At 40.3% G+C, this 19230-nt stretch overlaps 2 protein-coding genes across 4 annotated transcripts in view; one reads left to right on the top strand and one right to left on the bottom strand.

Annotated features, from left to right (window-relative positions):
* Window positions 1–2667: 2667 nt before the first annotated feature.
* CCDC110 (coiled-coil domain containing 110) lies at window positions 2668–16598 on the top strand. The gene is made up of 6 exons (XM_043454319.1): window positions 2668–2791; window positions 2879–3118; window positions 11838–11893; window positions 12328–12393; window positions 13538–13648; window positions 14487–16598. Exons 1-6 carry the CDS (start codon window positions 2668–2670, stop codon window positions 16596–16598), a joined length of 2709 nt encoding a protein of 902 aa, XP_043310254.1.
* C31H4orf47 (chromosome 31 C4orf47 homolog) overlaps window positions 16139–19230 on the bottom strand; it is a 25012-nt gene continuing 21920 nt past the window's right edge. Inside the window, exon 8 of one of the 3 annotated variants that reach the window (XM_043454264.1) lies at window positions 16139–17232. In XM_043454264.1, the coding sequence (XP_043310199.1) occupies window positions 17095–17232 (138 nt within the window). In that variant the 3' untranslated portion in view covers window positions 16139–17094. The remainder of the gene's footprint in view (window positions 17233–19230) is intronic. The other 2 variants (XM_043454266.1, XM_043454262.1) reach the window with 2 other exon arrangements.

Below are 19230 nucleotides of genomic sequence, written 5' to 3'. Positions count from 1 at the left end.
TGACATGTGATACCATATCAGGGAAACAAACTTTTAGTTCTAACATTAATATTTATACCTCCTCTATACTTTTGTAAAATTTAGATGAAATGCTGTCCTATATCATAACACTGTGATTTGCTATGGGTAAAAAAAAAAAAAATCAAAATAAACTGGTTTTTGGCAAAACTAGGATTTCAGAATCAAGAAGTCTAGCATTGACCAGTTAAGAGAGTTTTTGAAAAGTTCCTAAACCATCCCATGTTTCAGTTTTTCCCATACAAATCTGGAAACTAACATTTTTCCATGAAATTCCACACTTCTCAATACCATGAAGTGTAAGCTAAGAATATTTCACCAAAAACTTAATTATTGGGGCAATAATTACACTAGGGAGGGAAAAATTTGATCATCCCTCAGAGTAAGTGTTTTGATTCTAAACTTTGCTTGCCAATTTCAGCTGGGATTATCAACCTTTTCAGTGTCACAGGCCCAGGAACTATGATAGGTGGGGCCACGAGTAATGAGATAAGATTTCCCTGGACATACATTCACAAATGCAATAAATACTCCCCAAAGTGACCAAATACATCCATTTTGGCGGTGACAATTTCTCTCCTTAACCATGCAGTTTCTCTCTCTCACCAAAGAACAGGGTCTCCATGCGTGTCTCTTGGTGTGAGGCCCTCACAAGGGGCCTCTTCTGGGATACCATTCATATCGTAGACACTTTAATTATTAAAGACATTTTAAAAATGTATTATAACTTTGTTGGCTCCAAAGATGGGCTTGTTGTATATTAATGATAATGATTTTCTGACAAATAAATTATTTTTTAAAAGTTATTCTTTAGTTTACAAAAGAGAAATGAATCTTATAATCAAATGATCTTGTTGACCCTTACATCTAAAATCAACTGAACTTCTAAGTAAAGAACTGCTGCTCTGACTGATGAATTGATTGGGAAGTATCTTAAAAGTAGAGTAGATGTCTACTGAAATTAGTACGCCAGCCAAATTTGAGTTTTTGATACTGTAACTCTTATCATCTGCTTTTTATATCCTGTACTGAACGGTATGGTTGAATCATCCCATTTAAATCCACAAGTAATTTCTGCGTACACATCTGCCATCCTAACCTACAAACATTACACAGACAAATCAGCTATTGTAGAATATTACATTATGTTAATTATCATGTTATTAGATATTAATATATAATGTTGCATAAAATAAAATTTTTATAGTAATTTCTTGTTATGGAAATTTCATTAGTATAGGGATTAACTTCCTAAAATGTAATGCTTTTTTATCTACATTCTCCCTTCAAAATACTGAAAGTTACTTAGAAGAGTAATTTGACAGATATATTGGTGAAAAGGTTTGCAGCTCTTCAGAAAAAGTTAACTTTGTCACCATCAATCATCAATGGAGAACCTAAGTTCTCAAAATTACAGTTTGTCAAAACGGTCTACAACACCACAAGAAAGACTGCCAAATCTTCCAGAGGCCATTTCTATAGGCTAGGAAACAAGAAATGGACAGCTAGTAAACAATGAAACTATGATAAAGAATTTCATTTTCATGAAACCGAGCCACATAATTATTATATAATAAATTATTCCATCATGACTTGAAATTCCTTACTGTGACTTAAAATCTGAACTTTCAATTATTTTATATTACATCTATAATGGCTGTTATCACAAAATAATAACATATATTCATTTAATAGATTCACTTCAACAGCTCCATTTTCTGATGGACAAGGGGGTTGACTGTGGCCAGGGTCAACCAGTCTTTACTTGAACAAGCCCCAGCTTCCAAGGCAACATCCATCTTTTACAAGTGGTTTACCTAGGTGCACAGAAAACCAGCATGCTCTACAAATGAAGATTGGCGCCTCTGCGACAGCGCTAATGTGTACATTTCAATACACTGCTATTGTAAGTTCGTTACTGGAAATAGGGGTCTTCTTTTAACCGCAGCAAACAAATGTCCCTGTCTAGGATAGTTTGAATCCCAAGTGGCTGAAACTGACCTGACAGATGGGTTGAAACAAGAGGACCAGAACAGAATAAAACAATGAAATGGCGATCAGAGAGATCAGAGAAGGCAGGGAATTCCTAGGTGTCTGTGTCTCTCCAAACACCCAACTCTGTCCACACAACTTCAGCTCAACAGGTGCTGCGTTAAGGCAGAGTCTGATCAGTTTCTGGATGAGCAGGGGAGACGCGGGGGGCAGGAAGCAGGGCGCCCTAATGAGTTTGTCCCTGGATTTGGGGGGCACAGCAAAGGTGGGTGGAGAAGGAAATGGCAACCCACTCCAGTATTCTTGCCTAGAGAATCCCGTGGACAAAGGAGCCTGGTGGACTGCTGTCCATGGGGTCGCACAGAGTCGGACACGACTGAAGCGACTTAGCTGCAGCAGCAGCAGCGAAGGTGGGACCTTCCCACCACGCGACCGTTGCAGGCGTCGCTCGGGCGGGGCGGGCGTTTGGGACCCGGGACCCCAGACCCCAGTGCGCATCTTCCTCCTCCCCACCCCCACCGCTGCGCGCGCCCCCACTGCCCCTCGCGCGGTCCCCGCCACCCCGTTGCCAAGCAACGAGATGCCCGGGCTAGAAGCAACCGAGCAGAATGCCTGGGAGGAGGGAAGGCAGTTGGGAAGAGGCCTTGAGTAGCAGAAATGAGCCCGGGTAAGAGCCAGGCTGGGGTGGGGCTGGCCTTTGAGGGGGCGCCCTGGGAGGTGGACGGGTACTGGAGAGCGCCGCCTCCCCGACCCCGGCCCCTTCGCCCCCAGAGCCAGTCGGGTCTGGAGTGCGGATCTGCAGGACTAGCCGCGCACCTCCGCCGGCCCTGAGGAAGGCATACCCGCGCCCGCCCCGCCTCCGGCCCAGCGCGCCCTCCGGTGGCCGCTCAGTGCGCCCGCGCCTCATCTCTCATCCCCAGGCCTAGTCTTCCTTCTCCCCAGGCCTCGTCTCCCTCCTCCAGGCAAAGCCGACAGTCCGAAGCCCAGTGCTGTTTTGTTACAGAAAAGCGTCCTGAGGAAGAGGATGAGGTTGACTGCGTCCTCCTTTCAGCATCCAAGATCCTAAATTCTTCTGAGGGGGTAAAGGAAAATGGTAGCAGTGAAACAGGTAAAAAAAAAAAAAACCTTCTGGCCAAGCTCGGCCGCAGTGATCCCTCCGCCTTTTTACTGTAGTAAAACTACAATAAATGACGTAGCAACCAGCACGCCGCCTAAATCCCCTGGCCCAACTGGTGTACTTCCAGTAACTTCATCTAGTAATAACAGTAACTAACACGGAATATTTCCTTTGGCCCACGTACTGTCCTGAGCACTTAAATGGATCAACTGGATATTCACAACAACCTTAAGAAGTAGGTACGACCGTTCTCCTCATATTACAGGTGAGGAAACTGAGTGAGGCACAGAGAGGTTAACTAACTCCCCAAGGTCACACAGCGAGTGATAGAGCCAGTATGCAGCAGAGTAGCTGCAAATGTCCAGGCCTTAACACACCTGCTGCACTCTACTGCTTCTCTGAATATCAAATAAGAAATTGCTGATTTTTCTGGACAATCACTAAAAAGATACTGATTCTTTCCAAAAGAACTGTTTTTATAGTAAATATCTGTGGACTACTGGAAGGGTGTATAGAGAGGGTGTTTGAAATAATTAAAGAGCTTCAGTTTTCAAGCTCTGTATAAACCATGAATAAGATGTGCAGGGGGGCATCTGAGCACACTGAAGTTGGAGTCTGGCTTCCTCCAGAGAGGCTGGAGGAGGCTCCAGGGCTCTCAGAGGGGCCTGGTGTTCATGAGAGATGTCAGGGGAGGCCGTCTCTAAACTGATGGGCCACGTTCGGATCTACCCTTGCCCCTAAGCCACACGAGACACATGGGCCATCCCCACACAGAGGGACTGGGAGAAGTAACTGGAGATCTGAGGTCAGGATGGGTTTGTTCACCTTCAGAGACCAGGGACCTTCACAAAGGCTTTGTCAAGGGCTCTGAAAACAGGGCGGGCACAGCCACGCCCCTGTAGACAAAGACAACGGGATGCTGGTGACCACCAGGATAAGCCATACCTCAGTGGCCCCCATGGGGACAGTGGGCTGACCTGCCCCCTCTCCGCTCTTCTGAGCACCGCCCATATTCTGGGGGGAGGCCAGGCAGGCACCCCTGTGCAATGTGTGGGTGGGTAGGTGGGTGGGGGGGTTCCAGAAGTCCTGACCCAGGGAGAAGTCCTCACAGACAGTTCAGACAGCTCCACACTGCACGGAGAGCGTTTAAGGTCAGAAGAGACTGAGGGACTTGAATTTGGCAAGACTGTGTGTTCTCTAACGTGAGCAGGATGTAAGGCTCTGGAGGAAAATACCAGCGTTCACAGAAAATGATGTTATGTACAAAATAGCACATAGGCTTGGCTGAGAGATCCTGTCTTTCTCGCTAGAGCGTGGTGGGTATAAGGCAGGGGCTCAATCAGTGAGAGATATGCTAAGACAGGCATGATGAAGGGTGGCAGGGATCTTCTGCCTACAACTAAAGACAAAACTTGGATGTGTGACCCTGTGCCCTGCCGTCCTTCTGTTCTCTTAGCTACACTTCATCATCACCAAGATTTCTGTTCTTTGGGTACTGACCAACAGAACATTAATGTGATTTGCATAAATAACACTGAATTACAATGCCCTGCAATAGTTCTCAGGTCTCTTGATTTAAAATAGTTAATATATGAAGTGGTGGAGTATATGGAATGTCAGAGGTGGGTGGGGAGTGGGCAATTTTATTTCAAACAGGATGGGAGAAGACTTCATTAGCAGATGACATCTGAGCAGAGGCCTGAAGGAGGTCAAGGAGTCGTCAGTGCAGATTTCTGGGGAAAGAACATTCCAGGAAGAGAGGACAGCAGCTTCAGGGGCCCTGAGGTGGGAGGAGGCCTGGTATGTTTGAGGAATAGCTAGTGACAGGGGCAGAATGAGCGAGGAGGAGGAGGATGGCAGAAGGGTTCAGAGAGGAAACTGGGCTTTGCAGTTCCATGTACGATGAAAGGGCTTGTTCTGAGCAGACCAGGAAGCAGTGAACTGGAGCAGTCATCCCTGCTGTCCATCTCAATTAGAAATTTTAAATTTACCAAACCAACATCATATTGATAACATCCTTGCTACTACAGTAATATTAGTAACGTTTTCTTGAGTACTTACTGTATGCCACGCACCGTGTAAGGCTTTGCCTAGAAACTAGACAGTGACCCCTCACGGCAAGCATCTGGCGAAGTCAGGATTCCAGCCCAGGCAGCCTGGCTGCAGAGCTCCCGGGACAGTGCCTTGTGCAGGGATATACCCTCCCCTGTGCCCTACTTTTCCCCATAGGATTTACTCCCGTCCTACACACTCTATCCTCCGTGCCCCTCACCAGAAGGGACGCTTCACATGGGCAGAGATGTTGCATGTCTTGTTCAACTGTAAAGATCACCAGCACCTTGGACAGTACTTGATAGATAGCAGGTGTTAAAAACAGTTGTTGCATGAATGAATGAAGGCTTGCATGGAGCAGCTCACAAGGCTTCAGAAAACAATTCCTTCTAGGTGTGAATGGGAATTGCCACAGCAAAACTCAGTGTTTGAACCTGAGAATTAAAAAGCTTCAATTACAGAGTATCTAGCATCATATATAGAATTATTACCACATCGCATTTTTAAAATTCATTTGTTCTCCCTGCTCTGTGAGCTACAGCTATGCCCTTAAAACTTTCTCTACACGTTGAACGGGCTGCCCTGATAGCTCAGTGGTAAAGAATCCACCTGCCAACACAGGAGACTTGGGTTTGATTCCTTGGTGGGAAAGATGCCCTGGAGAAGGAAACGGCAACTCACTGCAGTTTCTTGCCTGAGAAATCCCATGGACAAATTTGGTGGGCTACAGTCCAAGGGGTCAGACATAACTTAGCGACTAAACAACAAAAATACATCTACTATGACATAAGCTCCTTTAGACTTTAGAATAAATTCCCCATATCTTTACCTAAAGTATCTCAAAAGGCATCCTGTTGCAAACTATCTTGTTTTTAAATTCTGATATTTAAATATGAAACAGCTAGAGAATTTAAGTTGAATCTAATCTGAGTAATATTTCTTTCAATCTGAATAGAGATAAAGCCTCTTCAGGACTGGCACCACATCCTCTACTTAGTCTAAATACTTCCCAATATTGTACGTTTAGCAAGGACTTAATATACTGTGACATGTGATTCTGTTCCCTCTCCTGTGCTTCATTCATAACTTCTTTTCCAATTCTAGAAACACAAAATCCTATGTGGTTCTTTAAGTATTGATGAATTTTAAAATTATCTTCCCATTGGGAATAAGGAGCAGCCAGTGTCTCTGAAACTCATAAGAAAAATAAAAAGTTCTTTTGATAGCTTTTTAAAATAAATGACTCTCTCTGCCTACCCTGTATCTTCACTGAATCATTGGAACTTTGCTGGAGAAAAACACTCACTTCTGAGTCATACTGTGGATCTCAGTGCTATTTGGAAGTTACTTTATTTCCCCAGAAAACACTTTATCAAGCCCTCTCCAAGATAACTATTTCACTTTTCTTGTTTCATGAAATCTCCAGCACCTCTCACCACTACCTCTTAATGGGGAACATGATCTCATACTGTATGAAGAAATTAGAAGCAGTCAGGCCCAAACACCCTGACCCGCAAGGGTGCCCACTCTCACCACTGCTATTCAACATAGCTTTGGAAGTTTTGGCCACAGCAATCAGAGCAGAAAAAGAAAGAAAAGGAATCCAGATAGGAAAAGAAGAAGTAAAACTCTCACTGTTTGCAGATGACATGATTCTCTACTTAGAAAATCCTAAAGACTCTACCAGAAAATTACTGGAGCTAATCAATGAATATAGTAAAGTTGCAGGATAGAAAATTAACACACAGAAATCCCTTGCATTCCTATACACTAACAATGAGAAAACAGAGAGAGAAATTAAGGAAACAATACCATTCACCATTTCAACGAAAAGAATAAAATACTTAGGAATATATCTACCTAAAGAAACAAAAGACCTATATATAGAAAATTATAAAACACTGATGAAAGAAATCAAAGAGGACACAAATAGATGGAGAAATATACCGTGTTCATGGATTGGAAGAATCAATATTGTGAAAATGAGTATACCACCCAAAGCAATCTATAGATTCAATGCAATCCCTATCAAGTTACCAACAGTATTTTTCACAGAACTAGAACAAATAATTTCACAATTTGTATGGAAATACAAAAAACCTTGAATAGCCAAAGCAATCTTGAGAAAGAAGAATGGAACTGGAGGAATCAACCTGCCTGACTTCAGGCTCTACCGCAAAGCCACAGTCATCAAGACAGTATGGTACTGGCACAAAGACAGAAATATAGATCAATGGAACAAAATAGAAAGCCCAGAGATAAATCCACGAACCTATGGACACCTTATCTTTGTCAAAGGAGGCAAGAATATACAATGGAGAAAAGACAACCTCTTTAACAAGTGGTGCTGGAAAACTGGTCAACCATTTGTAAAAGAATGAAACTAGAACACTTTCTAATACCATACACACAAATAAACTCAAATTGGATTAAGGATCTAAATGTAAGAGCAGAAACTATAAAACTCCTAGAGGAGAACACAGGCAAAACACTCTCCGACATAAATCACAGCAAGATCCTCTATGACCCACCTCCCAGAATATTGGAAATAAAAGCAAAAATAAACAAATGGGACCTAATGAAATTTAAAAGCTTTTGCACAACAAAGGAAACTATAAACAAGGTGAAAAGACAGCCTTCAGAATGGGAGAAAATAACAGCAAATGAAGAAACAGACAAAGGATTAATCTCAAAAACATACAAGCAACTCCTGCAGCTCAATTCCAGAAAAATAAATGACCCAATCAAAAAGTGGGCCAAAGAACTAAACAGACATTTCTCCAAAGAAGACATACAGATGGCTAACAAACACATGAAAAGATGCTCAACATCACTCATTATCAGAGAAATGCAAATCAAAACCTCAATGAAGTACCACTTCACACCAGTCAGAATGGCTGCTATCCAAAAGTCTACAAACAATAAATGCTGGAGAGGGTGTGGAGAAAAGGGAACCCTCTTACACTGTTGGTGGGAATGCAAATTAGTAGAGCCACTATGGAGAACAGTGTGGAGATTCCTTAAAATACAGGAAATAGAACTGCCATATGACCCAGCAATCCCACTCCTGGGCAGACACACCGAGGAAACCAGAACTGAAAGAGACACGTGTACCCCAATGTTCATCACAGCACTGTTTATAATAGCCAGGACATGGAAGCAACCTAGATGCCCATCAGCAGACAAATGGATAAGAAAGCTGTGATGCATATACACAATGGAATATTACTCAGCCATTAAAAAGAATTCATTTGAATCAGTTCTAATGAAGTGGATGAAACTGGAGCCCATTATACAGTGTGACGTAAGCCAGAAAGAAAAACACCAATACAGTATACTAACGCATATGTATGGAATTTAGAAAAATGGTAATGATAACCCTTTATGCAAGACAGAAAAAGAGACACAGATGTATAGAACAGACTTTTGGACTCTGTGGGAGAAGGCGAAGCGGGGGTGGGGTGGGGAATAATCTGAGAGAATAGCATTGAAACATGTATATTATCAGTTGTGAAACAGATCACCAGTCCAGGTTTGATGCATGAGACAAGTGCTCAGGGCTGGTGCATTAGGATGACCCAGAGGGATGGGATGGGGAGGGAGGTGGGAGGTGGGTTCAGGATGGGGAACACATGTAAATCCATGGCTGATTCATATCAATGTATGGCAAAACCACTACAATATTGTAAAGTAATTAGCCTCCAACTAATATAAATAAATGAAAAAACAAAACAAAACAAATTCTGCTGAGCTACCTGGCTGTGTCCCACACTCTCTGCTGCCCCCACTTGCATGGAAGGATTGTCCCTGCTCCATCACAGGCCATTTCCTCCAGATTGAATCTCTCCTGGAATTCTGTAGTTCTTAACTTTGGCCTCATTCTCCAGAATTATTCTTCTCCATTTCCACTACATGATTTCCACAGCAAGCAGGTAGATTAGACTCTCTCAAGTTAAAAAAATTCTTGGACCTTCATATCTCTTCCCCAAATGCCTCTCCCCACCAGGCACCTTATCCCCTGCCACAGTAAAACCAGAAAATGCTGCCTATATATATATACCCAATGTCACAAACCTCCACCTTCCACAGGAGAATGAGACGGAGGGAGGGAGGTCCATGTAGAAGCCATCTAGAAAGCCCACGCTCTTTCCTTAAGATCTTCATTCGCTATATCTCTTGACCAAGTCTTTGGATTTCCTTTTGCCCCACATTTCTTACTCCATCTTAGCAAAAGGAGTCCTTATATTTAGCCCTAAACTTGCAAGTCCTAACAAGACAAAGGAAATCTGTGCAGAAAAGGGAGGCTGTTGTTGCGGGTGCAGGAAGAGATAAAATTGTGAATAGGAAATCCATTAAGAATAAAGCTAAAGGCTGGGAATGTTTACAGCAATAATATCTTATCTTTGGGTTTAAATAGTTTTGTGAGCATTATAGTTACAGAACAAAGTGTGACCATCATGAAACGTAAAAATACTATCACTATCAAACATCATGACAACTGGGGAGCAAATGTGGGAGGAAGGATGAGACCAATTTTCTCAAGATTTACTTCCTTTTTTGGCATGGATGGAGTAAATCAACACTGAATATTCACATCAGAAATGTATGTTACTTGCAGGCGGCTTCTTTACCTGCTGAGCCACCAGGAAAGCCCCACTTAAAACATAAAATTTCCAATCTCTTAATCCTTTTCATGACCCATTTCCAATATTTTAGAGGACTCTCATAGGAAATAATCTCTCATGTAGTGAGTAAAAATCTGAATACTAGCAATAAATTTGACTATTTGCAGTTTTCTTTAACAAATATGTCTAATATTATTATTTAAAAGTAGAATGCATAATATCCCATTGATTGAAAATCATTTGTTTTTTTCACTTATGTGTCTAGAGAGCTGAATAAGGGTGGGAACCTAAAGTTTTGTTGTTGTTTTTCAGTCACTAAGTCGTGTCTGACTCTTTGTGACCCCATGGACTGCAGCACACCAGGCTTCCCTGTCCTTCACTGCCTCCTGGGGTTTGCTCAAACTCATGTCCATTGAGTCAGTGATGCCATCCAACCATCTCATCCTCTGTTAACCCCTTCTCTTCCTGTCCTTAATCTTTCTCAGCATCAGGGTCTTTTCCAATGAGTTGGCTTTTTGCATCAGATGGCCAAAGTATTGGAGCTTCAGCTTTAGCATCAGTCCTTCCAATGAATATTCAGGGTTGATTTCTGTTAGGATTGACTGGTTTGAGCTCCTTGCTGTCCAAGGGACTCTCAAAAGTCTTCTCCAGCACTACAGTTTGAAAGCATCAGTTTTTCAGTGCTCAGTCCTCTTTATGGTCCAGCTCTCTCATTCATACATACTGGAAAAACCATATGTAACTTAGACTATACGGACCTTTGTCGGCAAAGTGATGCCTCTGCTTTTAATATGCTATCTAAAAAAAAAAAAAAAAATGCTATCTAGGTGTGTCATAGCTTTCCTTCCAAGGAGCAAGCATCTTTAATTCTGTATGGTGGGATTCTAGGTGATATATTCTTTTTTCATTTGCATTTTGATCTATTAATATTTGAGTTCATCAGAAGAGGTTATTTTATTTATTTTTATTTTACTTTTTAAAATTAATTTATTTCAATTGGAGGCTAATTACTTTACAATATTGTAGTGGTTATTTTAGAGTTTGAAAAAGTTTGGGATGACTTACAGGACTGGTCCAGACCTTGAGTTCCTTTTTTTCTCTCTGAGACGAACATTTCTGACTACCATTTATTCCCAGTAAGATGCAAAGCTGAGCGGTAACTAGATGGACTCCCTGTCCATCCGTGCCCTGTGATGAAGGTGGGATTCTTCAGTTGGCCAAATGACTCCAGGTTGTGAACGAGAGCTGCTCTTGCAGTGATAAGGGCCAGATTGGGACGGAATGGGAGGGAAGATGCTTTGCAACCAGATTCTATAACATCTGGCAAGCTTCCATTCCAAAGGAGATATTCTGAACTCTTTAGAAACCTTCTCTTAAACATCAGAAATTGCCAGCCTAGGGGGAACATTCTAACATAACTCTCATTTCATTTACGACATTAAAAAAATTTTTTTTTAATTTTGCATATATCACAAAATTTGCAAATATTATATAGTCTCTCCCCTACTGCAGATCTATGATCTGTTTTTTAGGAAGGAACACACAGATCTTTATAGCACTTTGCTTAAGAACATGACAAGACCTATGTTCTATTAATCCAAACTGTTTTCCAGATTAAGGAAGAAAAACATCACATGGCTGTTGCGTAGACACTGAGACCTATATAATACTTTGCCAAGGGTCTCCCGTCATATGAGAATTGTTCATTTTTATACCAAAAAATGTATAGTTTATATCCCTGAAACAAAGATATCTAAGTTTCAGAGTATTCTAAGTTTGGTGTTACAAGTTAATGATTTATTATAAAAGTAAAACCACTGTTACAACCTCAAGTAGGTGCAGTATTTTAAGCCAGATGAAAATTATTTCTTAATTTGTTATACAGGTAGCACTGGGTTTATCCTAATGTGAACATCAGTCTTCTCATTATCTCTTTGCCTCACCATCCAAGGAAGCTGAGACTGCTTTCTATTCACAGTTTAAAAATAACAATTAAGAATTAAATCACATCACTTTTCAATTTTACTTTTTAGAACACAGCTGTGTATCAGAATCAGAAAATCAAATCCAACCACAATCAGCATTGAAAGTGAGTATATTTGATTTTATTTTCTCAGAAAACCTGTGTAAAGTCTGATATTTCTCAGAATACTTGAGAGTGAGCAAGAATGATTAAGAATGTAAGCCAGCCACCTGACCCTCCACATGATTCCTGTAATAGGCAACTTTGGGGGATATTTTTAATTCTAACAAAGTGTGCGTTCATGCGTGCTAAGTCGCTTCAGTCGTGTCTGACTCTGTGTGACCCCATGGATTGTAGCCCGACAGGCTCTTCTGTCCATGGGATGCTCCAGGCAAGAATACCGGAGTGGGTTGTCATGCCCTTCTCCAGGGGATCTTCCTGACCCAGGTCTTCTGCATTGCAGGCAGATTCTTTACCATCTGAGCCACTAGGGAATCCCATAACAAAGTATATGTTCACCTACAGATGTTCAATTGCATCCCTGTATAACTTTGTTTTAGGCCCTTCAGCAACAACTGGAATCGTTTCAGGCTCTCCGAATACAGACTCTGCAAAATGTTAGCATGGTATGTTTCTTTTAATTTACATAGAAAATATCCAAACTGAGGACACCATCATACATGTCTAAGCTGACAAACCCTAGCCAATTGATCACTTGAAACTAAATGTAATAAAATAGAGCTGCAATCTATTCTAGACCCCAAATTTGCAGGAAACTACATTGTTATACCTGTATTTTTTTTAAAAAAAAATGTATGTTTAAACTGCTACCTGTATACAGTCTACAAATAGGGACTCTCGTCATAAGTGATAGAAAATCTAACTCAAAGTGAGGAGAAAGTGCCCTTTGCCAGCTCTGGTAATGAAAACCCCAGGGATAGTGCACCTGGGGATGGCTTTATCCGTATGACCAGGACTACATCATCGGAGAACCAGCCTCACTCCTTATCATGGTTCTGCTTTTGACAGTATCGGATTCTCAGACTCCAGGTGGTAGCAAAAGGGTTGCTAAAAGTTGCGGCCTTTATCTTTCCAGACTCCAGTTAGAGAAGAAACTCTGCTTTTCTCTCTTAGCAGTTTGTCCTCATTCTGATGGCCCCACATGCATTCTTGAAAGCAGTCCCTGTTCAGAGGGCGGCAACGCTCTGACTGGTCACATGCTCACCCCTTGGAGCTGGAGGTGGGCTCTCTACCACCACGAAAGGCATAGGGACTTTATCCAGAAGAAACAAGGGGTAGTGTTGACAGGATAAGGTGTGGATACTGGGGGTACAGATCACAACACATTACAACTAGAGGCCCTTAAACCTCATCCTGATATTCCTGTACTAGAAGCAAGTGTGGGGAAACGGGAAGAGAAGATAAAATCCTCCTGAGGCTGACACAACAGATTCCATTCTGATGACAGAGTCAAGGATCTCTGATTTATTCAACAATGTAAAAATCAAACCTCTAAAGTTATTTTAATTCAGAAGATTTTACTTTCCTCAGTTAAGTCTTTCTGATTTTATAATCACATAGTAAAGGCATATCTTTCTTAAAGATTCCTTCAATGATAGAGATTACAATAAGTTTAATTTATATTTTATATGATGGCCAATAATTTTTATGTGTAGGAAATTTAAAGATATCTTTTAATTATATCTATTATTCTTGTGCATTCATAAGTTTATAAATCAAGGTCTGACATTCTTAATTTGTCTTTTAAAGGTACAGTCTGAAATCAGTGAAATATTGAACAAAAGTATTATTGAAGTAGAAAACCCACAATTTAACCCAGAAAAAAATCTAGTATTCGGCACACACAATGAAACGGCTTTGGTATGTTCTTCAACATAAAACCATTTCTACATTTAGGTACTTCAGAAATGTTACAACCTTTGATCTTCATCTTTACATTCTCCCCTTCTTCACAGGGTGACTGGATTGTCAGAGGTGAAAATAAGGAAACTCCTGTCCTGAAAACCCTAAAAGATGTATGTTTACCTCCTCCATACTTCTACAATTTTCTTGTTTCTCTTAGAAGAGCATATGAGGGGCATTTGACTTAGTCCAGATATCTAAAGATTCCCAAGTAAACTGAAATGCAAGGCAGCTTTTATAGCCTTTCTGTCCACTTATGAGTTCTCCTACTTTTAGGATTGACTTAGACCTAGAGTGAATTCTCTAGAACAGGTCCAAACCAGAGTCACTGTGTCTCCACTTATTAGAACTCACATTTCCAGAACAGTCACAGCCCTAGATACACTTGAAACTAGGAAGACAAGCTAAGGTTGACATACAGAAAGAATGAAAATTTTCATTTTCTTTAAACTTCCCTTTGAACTATGGCTTCTGTCTTCCCCATCAATGTATGATGGTCTCTTGAGAAATGCTGGATTTCTATTTCTGAAATTGAGGGGTTGGCCCTGCTATCTCACTACTTAAGGAAATAAGTATAATTTCTAAGCAAACCGTGAAGACCAGAGTTACAGACCTCAAAATAAAGGTAGATTTTCCTGCAGAAAAAGGAATCATACTCGTTAGGCTTCTCTGCTGCAGAAATGGATAAAATGTTCATTCTGGTTGTAAAAATATATCCTCCCCAAAATATTGTCTTAATTTGTTGGTCATGTAGCAAATGATAGTACATCTATAGTGTGATTTTTATTTTTACTAGCCTGTAGAGAATCAAGAAGAAATCCTTTCTATGGAGAAAATTCATCATTTTGAGGATTCCAGGACTCTTCATTCAGCAGAGGAAAAATTCAGTAGTGACAGTATTGACAGTCTTCCTCAAAGTATAGATGTTCCATGCCAGATACATTTCAAGGACATACTAACTCAGAGAACTCTGACAGATAATTCAGCTTCAGAAAATTCTGACAGGTTGAAGAATTATAATAACTTTTATAATTTTCTACCTAATGCACCTCAAAATGGGATGTCTCAAGCTGAGACGCTAATTCTGGATAAGTCCAGAATGACAATGCCTCTTCTCAATAATGGATTTTGTGAAAATTTAGATGGTATTTGCCATTCCATCAAACAAATGAAGGAAGAGCTTCAAAAGTCACATAATAGGGAACTGGCACTTACAAACGAACTGCAGACTTTAAAAGCTGTTCCAAGGCACGGGAATTATGACCTGCCCTCCATTCACAAGGAAAAAAAAATTTTTATTAAGGAAGAAAATATTGAAAGTAACTTAAGTGAAGATATAAAATCAAAGAGAATTTTGGAATTAGAGGCATTAGTAAACAAATTGCTCCCACTTAGGGAAACAGTGTCAAAATTCCATGTGAATTTTTGTAGGAAATGTAAAAAATTATCCAGGAGTGAAATACACAGGGGAAAAAGGAATGAGAAAAACAATAAAGAAATTCCTATCACTGACAAGAATATTGCAGATTTAAAACTCCATTCCAGAGTCCCAAGACATACATTGGCATTCTTTGACCCAACAAAATATGACATGAAAGACAAAGAAAAACAACCATTTACAGTAAAACAAGGATCAATAATAGTTGAAAATGAGAAAACATCCAAAGTCAATTCTGTTACTGAGCAATGTGTAGCAAAAATTCAGTACTTACAGAATTACTTGAAAGAATCTATGCAAATACAGAAAAAAGTAATGAAACTAGAGAATGAAAACCTAACCCTTAAAACAAAAATTAAACCTCTTGTCTTTACCACACAATCTCTGATACAGAAAATTGAAATGTATGAAAAGCAACTTAAGACATTGGTTGAAGAAAAGAATACTCTCCAGTCCAAGTTAACTAAAACAGAAGAAGATGGCAAAGAATGTCTTAAAGAATTGAAAAAAATAGTTAGTAACTATAATGTTCTCCAAGGACAAAATAAAACCCTTGAGGAAAAAAACAGTCAACTTTCTTTGGAGAATCAACAAATAATAGAAACATTAGATCAACTAAAAAGTAAGGAACACAAAACTCAAAGTGATATGGCCATTGTCAGTAATGAAAACAAACGATTGAGCATAGAAATGGAATCAATGAAAACAAATGTTCTATTGATACAAGAGGAAAAAGAAATGTTAGAGAAAAAAACACATCTGCTTCTAAAGGAAAAAGATGCACTGGAAAATGAACTGAAAGAAAACCGCCTAGAGACAGCACAGCTAAAAGAGAAAGAAAGATTGGCAAAAATCGAACAAGAGACACTTCTTCAAATAGTAGAAACAGTTAAAAATGAAAAGCTTAATCTTGAAACAACCTTACAAGAATCTACTGCTGCGAGAGAGATGATGGCAAGAGAAATTGAGGACATTCAAACATACCAATCTACTGCGGAAGAGAATTTCCTGCAAGAAATAAAAAATGCAAAGTCAGAAGCAAGTATTTATAAGAATAGTTTGTCAGAAATGGGCAATGAATGTGAACTGTTATCAAAAATGGTAATGGAAATTAAGACCGATAATCAGCTTCTAAAAGAAGAACTAAAAAAAAATAGTCAAGAAACTATAAAATTTGAAAATAGCATCTGTAGACTTGAGGAAGACAAAATACTCTTAGAAAACTATGTAAGGAGTATAGAGAATGAAAGGGACACCTTGGAATTTGAGATGCGGAATCTTCAAAGAGAATATTCAAATCTAAGTGAAAAAATCTGCAGTCACCATATTGACCTCTCAAAAATGGGTCACGTTTCAAGGAAAGATAAATTCCATTTTGACATCTATGATATTTATGAAGACACCTCTAGTCCTGGGAATAGGCCTTTAGCCCTTGGTTTGAAAGGTATGTATATCTTGGTGGATTCATAGAAGTGTGTTTAAGATTTCTTTTGTCTATCAGGTTTAGCCAGAGGACAGTAATAAGAAGGTGAACACTATTTTTGTAAGATTTGTATCCAATTCATTACATAGTGGAATTTCTTAGAGATTTTGGTCCTTTGATGAGATGTGTTATTTTATTTATACTACTTCTATATATTATATATGGCTAAGGCAACTTTGGTAGCAAGCAGGAAATTTTTTTAATTATTATTTTTCCACAGTACACATAGCAGTCCCATTTTTTCAAAAATTCTTCTCTTTTTTCTCCCAGGAACTCCGAGTAAACTGTATCAACTGCTTCCATCCAAGACATGTAAATAAATTTCTGAAAACATTTCAAAATCTTTCATCTGGGTACTTATTTCAACAAAAAGTTTTAAATTGACCTCCACATCTGATCACGATTACCTTATAATTCATTGGGCTAGTTTTTAATTAGAAATTGGAATTGGCTAACACCTTGAGACTTGATCCAGTTTGTAAGCTAATGAGCTAGTGGGTTCCAGTGTCGTGGGTTCCAGTGGAAGACGTAAGAATCCTGGGTCAGAGACAAAGGAGCTGGTTGCTCACAGCAACAGCAGTAGGCAGAGGAACAGCACTTTCCCACGGGTTCTCCCAGTTCCTACAGGCAACGTGAAAAAAGTCATACAGTGGTTATTGCAAGAAAAAACTCTGAGCTTTTCCTTTAAATACAATAACAGGTCCAATAGCCATTTTAATGTCTTTATTTGCTAATTCCATCTTCTCTACCATTATGGGGTTTATTTCTATTGACTGATTTATCTCCCAGTTGTGGATTACATTTTCCTGCGTCCTGGCACATCTAGTAGCTGTTTTTTGTTTTAAACTGGAAGATGGATTTTTTAAAAAAAATAATTGTATTTACTTGTTTATTTTTGGCCATGCTGGGTCGTTGTTGCTTTTCTCTAGCTACGGTGCGCAGGCCAACTCCAGCATGTAGGTTTCAGCAGTTGCTGCTCGCGGGCTCTAGGGCACAGGCTCAGTAGTTGTGACGTACACAGGCTTAGAAGCTCCATGGCATGTGACATCTTCCCGGATCAGAGCACGAAACTGTGTCTCTGTATTGCCAGGTGGATTCTTCACCACTGAGCCACTAGCGAAACCTGGATTTTTGTGAATTTTACATTGTTGAGCGTCTGAATTTGGTGTCTTCCTTTACAAATGGTTGGACTTGGTTGTGCTTACTTCTGTTGGAAGTGGTTGTGCTTGCTTCTCTTTCAGTCAGATCCTCTTGAGCCTGGTTTTTTAGACTTTCATTAGGGTGGGTGCAGAGTAGTCTCTAGCCTACCCTAGAAGCTCTGGAGCCACCGCCGAATGCAGAGAGGTGAGAACACCCCAGCCTTGACTTGTTTGGTGACATTTATCACTATGTAACTAAATGAATTTTTATTCATTTATGTCCATCTGGAAAAACCTCAGCTACTTTGAGACAAACATATTCCCCTTTGAGGCTCATAATACCCCTGATACTGTCTTTGGGATGTTCATTCCACACTGTCCTTTGGATAGGAAGTAAAAATCTTAAATATTCCTTTAGAAAACTTTTTCAGTCTTCTTTAAAAATGTATTCTTTTAGAAAAAAAGTAAACAGTGATGAGGCATGAAATAAAAATATACGTTTGACAACAGGAAAACTTCTCTGTGCCCTCTGAACCCCTTCAAAAGTCACATGTGTATCTGGATTGACCTGGCTTCTCCATCATTGGAAAAAATCGGTCTAGAAGCAGAGCACTGCAGCCTCTACACATTGATTTTCAGCTCTGGGAGGCCTAGAATGGCAGAGGGACAGGTACTAAGAAAAAAACCAAGAATCAAAAATAACTCCCCCAACACATCATACTAATCAGTTCAGTTCAGCCGCTCAGTCGTGTCTGACTCTTTGTGACCCCATGAACTGCAGCACGCCAGGCTTCCCTGCCCATCACCAACTCCTGGAGCTTAACTCAAACTCACGTTCATCAAGTCAGCGATGCCATCCAACCATCTCATCCTCTCTCCTCCCCTCTCCTCCTGCCTTCAATCTTTCGCAGCATCAGGGTCTTTTCAAATGAGTCAGTTCTTCACATCAAGTGGCCAAAGTATTGGGGCTTCAGCTTCAGCATCAGTCCTTCCAATGAATATTCAGGCCTGATTTCCTTTAGGATTGACTTTGGCCTCTTTGCAGCCCAAGGAACTCTCAAGAGTCTTCTCCAACACCACAGTTTTATTAATAGATACTGTAAACTTCCCTTTTAAAATACCACCACTACCCCACCCCGACTGAATGAGAACTATTGAGAGATACCTCACAATGAATTACGGGAATGTATTTAAGTCATATCTGTTAACAGATTTTTTAAAGTGATAGGGCCAGTGAAGAGGTAACATGGGAAGGAAGAGGATAAGACCTAGAGAGGCACCTACAGGGGAGAATGAAAGAACACCAAGGACCAACTTCATCCATCTTGAAACCTGGCCATTTTTTATAAGATACTGAACTGAAAGTGCATTCCCCACTCTTCCATCCCCCCCACACACCCCACACCACCACCAACCCTGCTCAGCCTGGGGCTGCCATTGGCAGATCTGATGCTTTACACAGGCTATAAATAGAAGGCAC

Source organism: Cervus canadensis, chromosome 31 (assembly GCF_019320065.1).
Source record: "Cervus canadensis isolate Bull #8, Minnesota chromosome 31, ASM1932006v1, whole genome shotgun sequence".
NCBI lineage: Eukaryota > Metazoa > Chordata > Mammalia > Artiodactyla > Cervidae > Cervus > Cervus canadensis.
The sequence above is the reverse complement of the archived record's forward strand: the minus strand, read 5'-3'. Positions and strand labels throughout refer to the sequence as shown.

Excerpts from the sequence above, each read along its gene's own strand:
- CCDC110 (XM_043454319.1), top strand. The coding sequence starts at position 2,668 with ATGAGCCCGGGTAAGAGCCAGGCTGGGGTGGGGCTGGCCTTTGAGGGG. Across the intron at positions 12,394-13,537 it reads CTCTGCAAAATGTTAGCATG|GTACAGTCTGAAATCAGTGA; the intron begins GTATGTTTCTTT and ends TGTCTTTTAAAG. Across the intron at positions 13,649-14,486 it reads CACACAATGAAACGGCTTTG|CCTGTAGAGAATCAAGAAGA; the intron begins GTATGTTCTTCA and ends TATTTTTACTAG.